Source organism: Aspergillus caelatus, assembly GCF_009193585.1.
Source record: "Aspergillus caelatus strain CBS 763.97 unplaced genomic scaffold BDV27scaffold_135, whole genome shotgun sequence".
In the NCBI taxonomy this organism is placed as follows: domain Eukaryota; kingdom Fungi; phylum Ascomycota; class Eurotiomycetes; order Eurotiales; family Aspergillaceae; genus Aspergillus; species Aspergillus caelatus.
The window spans coordinates 39003-51530 of NW_022475398.1; the positions used below are offsets into that span (position 1 = coordinate 39003).

The window sequence follows — 12528 nt, forward strand, 5'->3', positions numbered from 1 at the left end:
AGGTATTTCCACTCGCTTTCTGTCGTTTCGGTGCAGTTCCTGCTCTTGTTGCCCCTTTATAGTATCTCTTTTAATATAACGGAGTCTTTCATATCGAGTTTGCATATATTCACTTAGAATGCTCGTTAAAATGAGGTTTTCCACGGTGACTGGCGTCTCCCTGATGTCGGGGTCCGCCTTGGCCAGTATCCCACACATTGAGATCAAGGCAAGCCCAATTATGCCACTCCAGAAACATACTTTTCTAACCATACTATCGTACAGGGCTCTAAGTTTTTCTACTCCAACAACGGAACTGAATTGTGAGATCAACATTCCTTCTGTAGAAATCCAAAAACTGACCCAGCAATCTAGTTATATCCGAGGTGTAGCCTATCAGGGTATGTTTACCATCATATCATACCACCATCATTTCCAGATCTAACTCATACTTGTAGAGGATTATACTGGTGGCGGAGCTGGTGGAAACGGTCAATCCAGCAACAGCTACGTCGACCCTCTAGCAGACGCGTCCAGATGCGAGCGTGACATCCCCTATCTCCAGCAATTGCGGACGAACGTCATCCGGACCTACGCGGTCGACCCGACCCAGAATCATGACGACTGTATGCAAAATCTAGCCGATGCAGGAATCTATGTCATCACCGATCTGGCATCTCCCGAGGAATCGATCACGACGGATTCGCCCGAGTGGACAGTCGACCAGTACACTCGCTACACCAGCGTCATTGACGCATTCCACCAGTATGACAACGTCATTGGTTTCTTTGCCGGAAATGAGGTAGTCAATAGGGCGAACGAGTCTGCCGGCGCGGCCTTCGTCAAGGCTGCTGCAAGAGATATGAAAGCCTACATCAAAGACCAGGGATACCGGGAGTCCCTTGGTATTGGATATGCGACGACCGACAACCCGGACATTCGTGTGTCGATCTCTGATTATCTCAACTGCGGCGACCAGTCCGATTCTATTGATTTCTTCGGCTACAATATCTATGAGTGGTGCGGTGATAAAACCTTCCAGACCTCGGGATATGAGAACCGAACCGATGAATACAAGGACTATTCCATCCCCATCTTCTTCTCCGAATATGGATGCAACGATGAGAAACCCCGCAAATTCAGCGATGTCCCTGTGCTCTTCGGTCCCCAGATGGAGAATATCTGGAGCGGCGGTATCGTCTACATGTACTTCGAAGCTGAAAACGACTACGGTCTAGTTTCAGTTGACGGCAACTCTGTCAAAACTGAAGCAGATTTCGGCTACTACTCCAAGCAAATCCAGTCTGCCACACCTACCGGTACCAACAGTGCTAGCTACTCTCCCACCAACTCCCCCCGCGCTTGTCCCACCGTCGACGACGACATGTGGCTCGCCAAATCGAGCCCCCTTCCCCCATCCCCGAACAAGGACCTTTGCTCCTGTATGGTGTCCAGCTTGTCCTGCGTGGTCTCTGACTCCGTCAAGGCAGAAAAATACGGCGAGCTCTTCGGCCAGGTCTGCGGATATGGCCAAGGTATCTGTGACGGTATATCTCACAACGCTACGACCGGTGACTACGGTTCCTACAGCGTCTGCTCAAGCAAGGACCAACTGTCCTTCGTCTTTGATCAGTATTACAAGGACCAGGGTAAGCGGAAGTCTGCCTGTGATTTCGACGGCGCAGCCTCTATTCAGTCTGTCAAGGATCTGTCTGGCACCTGCAAGTCTCTGGTCAGCCAGGCCGGCTCTGCGGGCACAGGAAAGGTCACTTCTGGTCCTACCGGTGATGGCAGTGCAGCTAGTACCTCTACTTCTGAAGGCGCAGCTTCGGGTGTTGTGAGCCCTGTTGCTGTTCGGGTGAGTGGTTGGTTCGGTGTGGCGTACTTTGTTTCGGCGGTAGTGGCAGGTTTCTTGATGGTCTCTCTGTAAACTTACAATGTACTTAAATATGCTTTTTATGAGTCTATGGTATAGAGAACTAAGATGCGGAGCAATTGCTGGCTTCAGCTTGCTGGGTGAACTGGAATTGGAACATCGTCTAATTACAGTATTCTTGGGCAGTAAATATACAAATTGCATATGGAGTGGATGGTTGGCTTCTATGGCTTGAAAATAACATAGATTTCAACAATCATCCGATGTGGTGTAATGGCTAACATCGCTGTCTCTCACACAGCAGCTCGGGGTTCGATTCCCCGCATCGGAAGCATTTCCTTTTTGTTTTTTTCCCATAGTTTTTTCCCCGCCGTCCTATTCATTTATTCTAATTCTCTTCATGACTGGATATTTCTGTCCCCATTTTTTTATTTAAATGTTATAGCTATGCTATGCTATATTTAATATCGACCATTGTATCATATTTTCTGACAGTGACAAGTAGGTATCTCGCAATCCCGAAACAAGGGCACCAGTGCAAGTGTCGAGCCGACAGCCTCACCAAGAATCCAACACCTCCCTCCTCTACACACCAAAATAGGAGGAAAGTAACGAGAAAAAAAAAAAAACTTTCTACCGTTAATCCCAAACACCATAGCAGGTGACACGGCCCAATTATCATTCCAAAATGCAAAACGTTGTACTTATTCCCAAGTTACAAAATACTTATCCTCTTTTACAGAGCATGTATCCTGATTGAATCTATAAATGTAAACCTTTTATCATAAGTCATAATATAGTATTACGTATCAAGTTACAATGGGCTTGTAACTCAGTGGTAGAGTGCTCGCTTCGCATGCGAGAAGTCGGGGGTTCAATTCCCCTCAAGTCCAGTTAAACTTTTTTTTCCCTTGGATTCGGTTTTTGGTTTGCACGTTGTAACTCTAGAGTACAAAGTATTCAATTTTTGCTTTTGGGCCACATTGTTTTTATTGTGTTGTTTGGGTTTGTTCAATATACTGGCTAATCCAAACATTTGTAAGTGGTTTGTTTGGTGATGTGTTTTCGTGAATACTTTTTCCCTTGTGGCTAGTATATATATTTCGAGACTTATAGTCAGTCAGTATGAGGTAGTATTTATTTCACTTCTTATACTTTTTTATACTTAACGATGTTAGTACCAAAGGACAACAATTTAGTTTTCGTGAGATAATCTATAATTCACTATTCTACCCTTTTTTGTTTCAAGCAAATCTCTTCACTAGTAGTCCGCCTTCCCATGTAGATGTGATGCACACAACCACAAAAAGAGAGTAACAATTAATATTATTAGCCAGTGGCGATGCATTAGCAAAATGACAATTCCAGACAACCACCCATATAATCGCATAAATCCATATCCATTACATTATGCCCCGCCGAACATATACGGGGCTCATTAACCAAAATAAATCATGGCCAAGAAATCTACTGAGCTTGATAGACTTTGAAACTTCTGAATTCCCAGTAAGCCTCTGTAAAGGCCGATGGGTTCGTTGCGACAAAATTGTTGCACGTGCCCGGACAATGCGATTGTTCTGTGTAGAACTGCTTCTGAGCGCCGAGCGTCCCGCACAGGTCGATGTTAGCAATGATGCTTTGATTGCGGAAATGCGACGGGATGTCGCAGTCGGTGTTGGGGAAGTCGGCTAACGCGGTGCCCCAAGTGGATGGGTCTGGAGAACTGCTGGAATTGGTGATGTCGTCTGGGATAGAGTCTCGGGGGAACATCCAGGCGCGGATGCCGGCGTCTCGCAGTTCCAGGGCATAGACCTGCTGTGTTGTTAGCTGGGTTGTTCATGGGATGTAAGGCTTTGGACTTACACCTCCACCGTTGTTGTTAAACGGCTCCCCATAGCTATCGGGCGATCCTTGGACGCCACACCCTGCGTTGGTATTGGTGCTGTTGTCGCAGGTTGTATACACCGTATCACCAGTCTGCTTTCGCCTAACCTTCATATTGCAGCCACTTGTCGTGTGCAAGGTGACGGCATTGCCTTCAGGAGCATTGTTCGTCGTCTCCAGGACATCGATTTCTCCGTTCGCGGGCCAATTGAATGTATCCGTCAACCACAACGCTGGCCACGTACCACAGCCATAGGGCGTATGAAGAATATCAAAGATAAACAGGCCATGGTCGTACCCGGTCTTCGACTCCAGCCGCACAGACTGTCGGCCATTAACCGCATTCTGATTCGAGGTATCGACCTTCAGTACGACGGATGAATCCGTAGCGTAAGTGAGATTCAGCGCATTTGCCGCCGTTTGATCCACATATCTGAAAGGTTACAAATGAGTATGAAACCCTAGATGAATATACAGGGGGTGATGGGCGCATACTGGACAAACCCCTCGGTAGGGTCCTCGCCATGGTAATAGTCAAAGCGATCGAGAAACGATGTGCCCGAATACGTATCTACCAGCTGGTAATTAAGTTGCGTATAGTCCGGATAGCGATTTGCCTTTGTCCCCTCGACAGCTCCCACAATGACAGCCACAACCACGGCTACGCCAACGACGCCAGCAATCAGCTTGGTGCGCAGTGACCACCCGCGTGGGTTGTACCACGGCTGGGCGGGTCCAGCCTGCGGAGGCGTGTATTTAGCGCCTGGGCCCGGAGGGGGCCCCGCATGTTGGAGATCGTTGACTTCGAGCTTGGGAAGGTGAGCTGTAGCTCCCCCGTACCGCGAGAAGTCATCTGCGGGGGTGTGGTATGCTCTATCTGTCATGCTGCAACAGTTGTCCTTCTGACTGATTGCAATGGATCAAGGGATGGGGCAATTAGGGACGGAGTGCGGTTGAAACTGGTGGTTAGAAGAAGAATGTGTCGGATCTTACAGAGTGTGTCGATAAATCAGAACGACAAGAAATCATGTGCTGAATCAGAGAAGCTGTTGGGATGTCGTCATCCAGAATGCAGGAGGTGAAACGATGCCTCCGATCATCTCCGGTTCAGGAAATCCACGCAGCTTAAACCCGACTGCATGCAGTTGAGATTGATTAATCAGACTCGAGGTGGGGAAATGAACAAAACCAAAACGGGTGGTGTGTCAAATGCAACGAAGAGCCCATCGTAGATTGCGTCAGATCCTTCCATGATTCATCTTATATCGAATGGATCAGATTACACGGCGAGGCATCATGTTGGTCAAGCATTTGTTTGCATTCGTCCCTGACTGAGGTACACACGCTAAACCCAATAGAGCCATGGTTGCTGAGATGATCAACAAAACAACATCAACAAACAAACACAAGGTTATCACTTATGCTTCTTGTAAATTTAAATTCAAAACCTTATACAGCCCGGTCAAAATTCTATAATGTCCCCAGAAACCATAGAATGGCTATTAAAACTTAAGGCACAGGGTCAAAGCCAGGGACGCGGAAATAAGCACTGCCAAGACCAAGGAACAAGGTCCTTCCAAGCAGGCAAAATGGCAATAAAGTGGAGCAGCCGGAGTGAGGTGGATCATAGGGTTCTTGTACAGAGTCATCCTGGTTTTAATTTTACAAACTGCTCGTCTGGGCCTATATACTGTTCACTCTTCATTTCAGATGTTCATTCTGTCACTGAAAGTAGCATGTCAAATAGGCATTACTATATTGTAAATCGCCGATTGCGAACCTCTAACATGCTTCCCTTCATATCTATACCTATAACAGCACCACTAGACAAAAAGTCTAGCCACTCTTTTGTAAATTGAGATCTACATTCCACTAGATCACAACGACGAACACACTAAGCGCTTCGTTCCCCATCTAGACAGAAAGCCCATCCCCAACCCTATGATAAACTATATACAAACCCAACAACCCAGTACCACCCCAACCCCCTTCCTTTCCAGAAAATCCAAGCAAGAAAAGCACTCTACTGCTTATAACAAGGCGTACGATCCAACGCCGTAAAAGCAGAAGCACACTTATACTTGCCACCGGCATTGCAAGCAGTCCCGGGCATACCATCATCACTGGTCTTTCCGTCTGCGCGATGGGCATTCTTGCATACGGAGGGACAGTCAAGGTTTCCCTGTGTTGCGTCCTATACAAGAGTTTAGCATATTCCACACTTACTCAATTACTTTACTCAAGAATTGAGTGGATCGGCGGGTGAATGAGCTTACAGAGTAGACGCAGCAGTGCGAGCCGTCTTCAAATTCGCATTGGCAGTATGTGCAGGCTTGCGCTGTGAAAGCGCTGGCGAGGAGAAGGAGACCGATGGAGAGGATGCGCATTTTGGATTGGTCTGTGGTTTCTCTTTTTTTGGGGGGTTGGGGATTCTTGAAATGAGGGTGAGGATGAGTGTGAGGATGAAGGCGAGGGTCAGGAAGTTTATATAATGAGTTGCTTTCCTAATTGGGTCAGGAGGAGTGGCCGGATGCATAGCATACAATGTGCTTATCTACTTAGTCTACCTACTGATAGACTAGGATGAATGTCCTGGCGGGGCGAATGATGCAGGGCGCAATTTAGGAAGAACAATAGTGTCTTTTTCGGCATTCAGTTGGAGACTGTTCTGGATAGAGGAGGGAATGTGTAGAGTAGCTCTCAAGACTAGATCCTTCGGACTCCACCCACGTGTTTAGGAGGAATATGGACGTCTGCAGAAAATAGTGTAGTCCATTGAGGCACTGTTGCCTAAGGAAGGAAGATTCGGTGCAATCAATTCAAAACTATAGTGTAGCTGGTTATCCAGAGACGTTCGAACTATACCCCCGAAGATTCACCGAAGTCGTGGCCTGAGTTTAAACTACTTTCACCTCGCAATATACATAGTCTACGTGCATATGTAGGGTTGATTAAGTGTTATTGTACTCTTTAGTCTATTAAGTGTGTTAGTAGGTCTAGATAAATTGCTAGGTTACCTTGGAGATTATGACCATGTCAGTGGCGGCGGACAAGCTGTCTGATACGATATCGGGTAATCTACTCTAGTGATCGACATCGACGCTAAGCAGAGCCGAAGATGCTTGTCTGGGTAGCTAGCGTCGTTCCTGCGCGCGAGGGATTGGGATTTTTCCGTGTTTAGGGATGTAGGTTGAAGGATCGGTTGAATGTCTTAGACATTGGAGTTTTCTTTCCGATACCGCCGGCCAATGTGGATTTGGGAGTTGTGGTCGTGGGTGAGGTGAATTGATGGCGTGGGGGTTTGAAGTATCGTATGTCGTTTCTTGTGGTATCTACATTATGAAAGTGATTCTTGAATCCATGGCGAGGGCCAGAATAACAATAGCTTCTTGCAGATAGCACCTAGGCACACTATCAGTAGAAAGCATAATAGATGCTACATTCTAAACCAGACATAAAACAGCACATCCATCATAAGACATATACCTACTAAACCCACCCTCTTAAGACCCTAATCCCTCAGCTCATAGCATGTTCTAAGACAAGCCTTCCACTATCAAAGCCAGCTCCACACACCAGCCGTCATCCTGCCGAAAAGCTTCACTCGGAGATTTGCGCACCCGCACTTCCGGACGGCAAAGTCATGATCGTCGCTTTCTTTCGGGGTCTAAAGCTGAGTACCGACAACATGACTTTTTCCGGTGACAGATCCCGGGCCGGGAAAGCTTGGTCGTGCTGTTGTGAGAATTTATCGGAATATGGTATGGCGTCTCTGTCTCGGAATGGGTAGAATTGGGTGGTTATTCGATTCAGAGGCGTTTTGGTCGTGAGACTAGTTTCAGGGTGCGTGTTTTGGGCACTGTTTGTCTGTCTATGGGGTAAACAAAAGAGCTAGTGAAGAGTCTACTTCTATCTATCTTACGAAGCCGCAGGGAAGAGCCTACATCTGACACCTGATCTGAATAAAGGCGCTGTAGTTGTGGGGTTGTAGTTGCGGTGCGTTTTGATTGGCATGTTGTTGTGGAATAGTTGTCTCTAAAGGCTTGTCAAATAAGGCACCTTATGTACCGCTGGGATGGCTAATTCGAATGCCTTTGGCAGGTGGTCACATTGTGCAGTGGGTCGCCTGGATGTTTGTAATCGGCGGGATGTCTTATAATACAGTAAACATTTCGTTCAGAATCAGTCACGCAGCCCGCTGCATGATCTTAAATTGGACATATACAAGAAGAGAAAACTAGCCTCCGAAATTGCCGCACAAAACCACATTATACAGCCCTAGGAAGGAAAGCATTGTAGACGCTCAAGCAATGATACGCTAAAAGGCAGACACGACGCTCAAAAGACAAATGTATCCCAGTAACAGAAGGTCTAGAACACCGAAAGCAAATGTTACACCCAATCAGATAAGATTAAGACCATTGGAGTGAGGGTCACAATAAAAGAAAAGGGAGCTTTCAAGAAAATTGATCTATTTTATATTAGCCGAAGTCCTACCGCTGAGATCTTTGGGAACGCATGGTAGACTGGCGACGCATGATAGGGCTCCCACTGAACCATGGGGATGTGTTTTTATCTCGGGGATCATGCCCGGTAGACATGCCGTTCTCCTGCGTCTGGGACAGCCGGCGATCCGTAGACATCTGGCTGAGATTAGAGGCACGGCGGCGCATTCGACGCTCGGCATCTGCAATTTCATGGTGGTTCAAAGCCTCCGATGGAAGCAAGATGGCACGGTCCAGTGAATAGGGGAGACCACGATGCCGACCACGAATTTGCATGGCGATAATAACCAACTTTGACAAGGTTTGAAACTGACTCGCGAAAGATGCATTGACTCCTGGGTACCCCATGGACAAACCGACGGTGCCATAGGCGGAGACGACCTCGAAAAGAACAGACCAGATTTGAAAAGAGTAATCGTCCTGACGCTCCAGGCGCCCTCCTTCTACAATAGTGATCACAAACAAGCCCAAGAACACGTACCATAAGTCGAAGCTCAGCTGTCGCCGCAAGTGAGCCCCAATATAACTCGGCGCGGTCTGGTTTTCTTCGTTGTCATCTTCCTCTGCAGGGTAGACCCCGAGACTTTGCTCTTCATAGACATTGGTTCGCCGGAGAGAGATGGCAATTGGAAAAACGGAGATATACATCATGATCATGTAGGATACCTGGACAGCGGGGTGTAATTCTGATATGGTGACGACGGCAAAGCCTGCAGTACGTGTGCACGCGGCCTGGTAAAGGCCGTCTAGGATTTTGATACCGGTAGATAGTGAGGTGACCGCCGAATCTTTCAGGTCCAGAATAATAAAAAAGATCAAGTCAATACCGTTCAATGCCACCAGGATTGCGAACAGCCACCAGGTAGCATTGCGGGGAAAGAGAAGGGTGAAGCAGCGACGAGGATGATCTAAGAGGAACCTCAGTTCCTCCCACAAGGGAGATTCTTTTCGCACAAGCTTGGACAATAGCCAGATGATCAATCGCAACATACAGGGGAAGCCTGTGTTGCCGATAATGATGAGGAAGGCCAACAGAAGCAAGGGAAAGATAGCTTCTTGGAAGGAACTCATCGAGTCAGGGGTGATGGAGAACCCCACATCGTTGAAAGAGGACGCAGCCGTGAAGATAGCCCACCAAGGTCGTCCCTGCCCAATATTGGTGACGACCGCACCCCACCGGGTCGTCATGATCCATGGCACTAAGCAGATGATCCCCAGCAGATGGAAGAAGACATAGTACGAGATCAATACGACCGCCAATGTTTTGAGTGCTCGATATTCGATGCCTCCCAGCTCATCCCGTTGTTCCTCGCTCAAATCAACGAACTGGGAATTACGGCCGACCGTCGCATTCCAGCTCAAATATGGAAGCGTGTTCCGATCTCTCTCCTGCGTCAGGGACCGAAACACGCCAGTGAACGTGGGTCTCCGGGTAGTGGTGCGGGCCAGAGGCGACGGATCGCCGAAGTCCCTCGTTTCGCGCACGGTTGGACGGGTGTCTAACCGGGGGAAGGTGGAATTCCTCGTCCGTGTCCGGATCATATCCGGCTCGTTGATGGTAATATGCGGACCCTCCATCGGCCCTACCTCGTCATCCTCCTCCACATGGCGTGGGCTCGGTGGATCGTCGGATTGATTGCTGGTCTCGCGAACGGCTTCTACCCCTTCAACCCCCTCTTCTTCCAAGGCCTCGGGGACGCCACCACGGTCATATTCCCTCGGACTGGGAATTCGCAATGCACCCTTGGGCCTCCGTTGGTTTTCCAAGAAGGCAATGTGTTGTTCGGGGCTCAATTGGGCTGGAACCCGGAGACTCCCAAACCCTCGCCTCAGGTTGTTGTTGGAATCGGATTCTTGCTCGGAGGTATGGCCACTCTCATCTCTGGCCGCTGACGAACTTGGCCCCGAGTCACTTTCGGATGGTGTTTTATAGATAGCGTCTTGTTGCTCACGGTCCTGGGCCTCCCCCTGATTATTGCGCACCACAACAATGGCGCGACCCCCGACGCCGGCCTCTTCCCGGTCATGACTCTGGTTATCCTTGTCTTCGCTAATGGTCCGCATTCTAGACCGGGTTTGGCGCAAAGCTCGAGCATCACGAGCGACGTGCTGAAACCGCTTCTCAAACCAGTAAAGTCGGACAAAGACGAGAACCGTATTGATGAAAATGGGGGTTGTCAGCATGGAGACCCAGTAGAGCACCACCTGCTGATATGTTCTCAACAGGTTGAAGTCAACCGTATTCAGTCCACTCTGCGTGGCGGCCCCTGCTGAGAAGAAGAGCGCATCGATATAAGCAATGTCGCTTCCCGGGTAAACGATAACCGAGGTGATTAGGGTCATCGCAATGATATAGATATAGTGTAACAAGATGTAGTTGAGGCGAAGGTTCCTTAATAGTGGCACTTGCGACTTGACCGAGGATACCCCGCGAATGAAAGAGGAGAACATCTTGACGACCACGGCTGTACCACCGCTTGGTGGTAGACGGTGGAACAGTCGCCCGTCTAAGAGTCACGAAATCGTCGGAGAATTCTCGCGTGGGGGGGGGGGGGGGAGAGGCGCGGGAAGGTTTCTAGAATTTTGTATCTGTCGGAATGAAGATCAAAAGGTTATCGCGCAATTCTGATGTCGTGGATGACGGCACGATGTCAGCAAGACAATGGACGGATCCGAATTCTCGTGAAATAAAGGTGTTGCAACCGCGAACAGGCTGCAAAACCGACCCGTGTTAGCGTCTAGTTCTTGCAAGACGACATATTAACTGAAGGTATGTTGGAATCAAGGGCATGATTGAATGGAATTGGTCATGCGATAAGAAATCCACTCCGTAAACGGTGTCCGCGGGAGCCTTAACAAGAGGCTCCGATTAAAAAAAGAAATTGGAAAGGGGAAAAGGAATCTTCTTTGGAAAAAAAAAAATTATGGCAAAAGTTAGGAATTTTATTATTTATTTATTCTGACTTGAAAAGTAAAAAAATTAGGCCAGACACTAAGCTGCAGAGAAAGCGTTAGCTCGAGGTGAGAAAAAAGCAAGCATGAATTAATCCCTCACTGGAGCAAAAGCGCCGCAATGGTTCTGGGTTCTGCTAATCAACTTCCGGACAACGACGTACTTTAATTTCTCTGCCTAGGACCGACTGCAGAAAGGAAAGTGCGCAACCGGCGTGCGTTTCTTGTGGCCGTACCTCCTCGTGGCTCCACCTTTGCCATCCGCCACATCGGTAGATCCCTTACCTGGATTGGCTTTTTCACCGAGCCAGTGTCCATCTTAACCTTAACATGAAGGCGGTCGAAAAAGGTCTCCATCTTTTTTTTTTGGGTCCATTCAGTCTTGGCTCTTTCTTTTTCTTTTACTACTTTTCTTTTCTTGAGTTTGCGTTTCAACTTTTCAACATGACAGGGATCAATCGCGTATTATCGATCTTATCCTTATCTTTAGACATGTCAACATACCGGTCATCCAATTGCAGCCAGTAGAAGGACACACGTTTTGAATTCCCCGTTACCTCGGCTGTATGTACGGAGTACAAGCCACAATCGTATTCAATTCCCTCCCAATCATTGGCTGTTCGAGTGGGCAAGCCACGTCAATACTATTACCTCACTAGTAGTCGTACTACAGTACAGTAGTAGTAATAGTACTAGTACTACCTATCTGAGAATATCCCATTTTTTTCCTAGAATTTATATTTTCTCTAAAATATCAACGGAATCTATCTTCCAGAAGATTACGGAGAAGACCCACCGGTCTTGTTCTGGAATGTGATATACATACTTCTTACGACAAGGCTAGCTTAACGCTTCGAGTATTACCACGCTATCCTGAACTTTATATAGGGGCTTCTCCGCAAAATATTTCTCCAGAGTACGGAGGAAACGGAGTACCTCCTGCTCGTATTTCGAATCTTGTATTTTAGAATTTTGGCTCATATCTCGTAGTATATGTACATTTATTTTGTTGCTTGCTCCTTTCACATCCGAAAACGAAGAGTGACAAAGAGAACCCTAGTTCCATGGAACGTATTTGGGGGTAGAAGTTGCCAAGGACCTCGAACGTTGGTCTGACACCATCACTTCTTCATCCCTGACCAGCCGACAGCTACTAGTTATTCTCTGTTTTAGTACTACATGACTAACATATGTCCCCAACAGCATCGCTGATAGGCGTTGGTATTGTAGGAAAATCTATTTCGAGATTTGCATTATATAATGTGAGTCTTCACCTGTACCATGTATGTATGTATCCATTTCGATGACATAAGAATGTGACAGGAGAAGGTC

General features: G+C 47.6%; 4 protein-coding genes and 2 non-coding genes across 6 annotated transcripts; 3 read left to right on the plus strand and 3 right to left on the minus strand.

Annotated features, from left to right (window-relative positions):
* Nucleotides 1-130: 130 nt before the first annotated feature.
* Nucleotides 131-1909, plus strand: BDV27DRAFT_166025 (glycoside hydrolase family 72 protein; the record flags this gene model as incomplete). Its single annotated transcript, XM_032074085.1, has 4 exons — nucleotides 131-208; nucleotides 265-302; nucleotides 355-380; nucleotides 438-1909. 4 exons carry the CDS (start codon nucleotides 131-133, stop codon nucleotides 1907-1909), a joined length of 1614 nt encoding a protein of 537 aa, XP_031925734.1.
* Nucleotides 1910-2114: 205 nt separating this feature from the next.
* BDV27DRAFT_t139 lies at nucleotides 2115-2186 on the plus strand. The gene has a single exon. It is a non-coding gene; the product is annotated as a tRNA-Glu (tRNA).
* Nucleotides 2187-2676: 490 nt separating this feature from the next.
* On the plus strand, nucleotides 2677-2748 carry BDV27DRAFT_t140. Its single transcript has one exon. It is a non-coding gene; the product is annotated as a tRNA-Ala (tRNA).
* A 429-nt stretch (nucleotides 2749-3177) lies between these two features.
* BDV27DRAFT_15842 (glycoside hydrolase family 16 protein) lies at nucleotides 3178-4988 on the minus strand. The gene is made up of 3 exons (XM_032072681.1): nucleotides 4235-4988; nucleotides 3719-4172; nucleotides 3178-3667 (listed from the first exon to the last, which is right to left on the minus strand). Exons 1-3 carry the CDS (start codon nucleotides 4621-4623, stop codon nucleotides 3323-3325), a joined length of 1188 nt encoding a protein of 395 aa, XP_031925735.1. The 5' UTR covers nucleotides 4624-4988; the 3' UTR covers nucleotides 3178-3322.
* A 774-nt stretch (nucleotides 4989-5762) lies between these two features.
* On the minus strand, nucleotides 5763-6126 carry BDV27DRAFT_159538 (uncharacterized protein; the record flags this gene model as incomplete). Its single annotated transcript, XM_032072886.1, has 2 exons — nucleotides 5763-5933; nucleotides 6016-6126. The coding sequence occupies 2 exons, from the start codon at nucleotides 6124-6126 to the stop codon at nucleotides 5763-5765; spliced, it is 282 nt and encodes a 93-aa protein (XP_031925736.1).
* Nucleotides 6127-7767: 1641 nt separating this feature from the next.
* On the minus strand, nucleotides 7768-10799 carry BDV27DRAFT_131154 (potassium ion transporter). Its single transcript, XM_032067564.1, has one exon. It carries the CDS (start codon nucleotides 10693-10695, stop codon nucleotides 8233-8235), a length of 2463 nt encoding a protein of 820 aa, XP_031925737.1. The 5' UTR covers nucleotides 10696-10799; the 3' UTR covers nucleotides 7768-8232.
* Between the last annotated feature and the right edge of the window lie 1729 nt (nucleotides 10800-12528).

Coding starts and splice junctions, on each gene's coding strand:
- BDV27DRAFT_131154 (XM_032067564.1), bottom strand. CDS start 10,695: ATGTTCTCCTCTTTCATTCGCGGGGTATCCTCGGTCAAGTCGCAAGTG.
- BDV27DRAFT_15842 (XM_032072681.1), bottom strand. CDS start 4,623: ATGACAGATAGAGCATACCACACCCCCGCAGATGACTTCTCGCGGTAC. Junction 4,173..4,234: donor CCTACCGAGGGGTTTGTCCA/GTATGCGCCCAT, acceptor GTAACCTTTCAG/ATATGTGGATCAAACGGCGG. Junction 3,668..3,718: donor TTAACAACAACGGTGGAGGT/GTAAGTCCAAAG, acceptor ACAACACAGCAG/GTCTATGCCCTGGAACTGCG.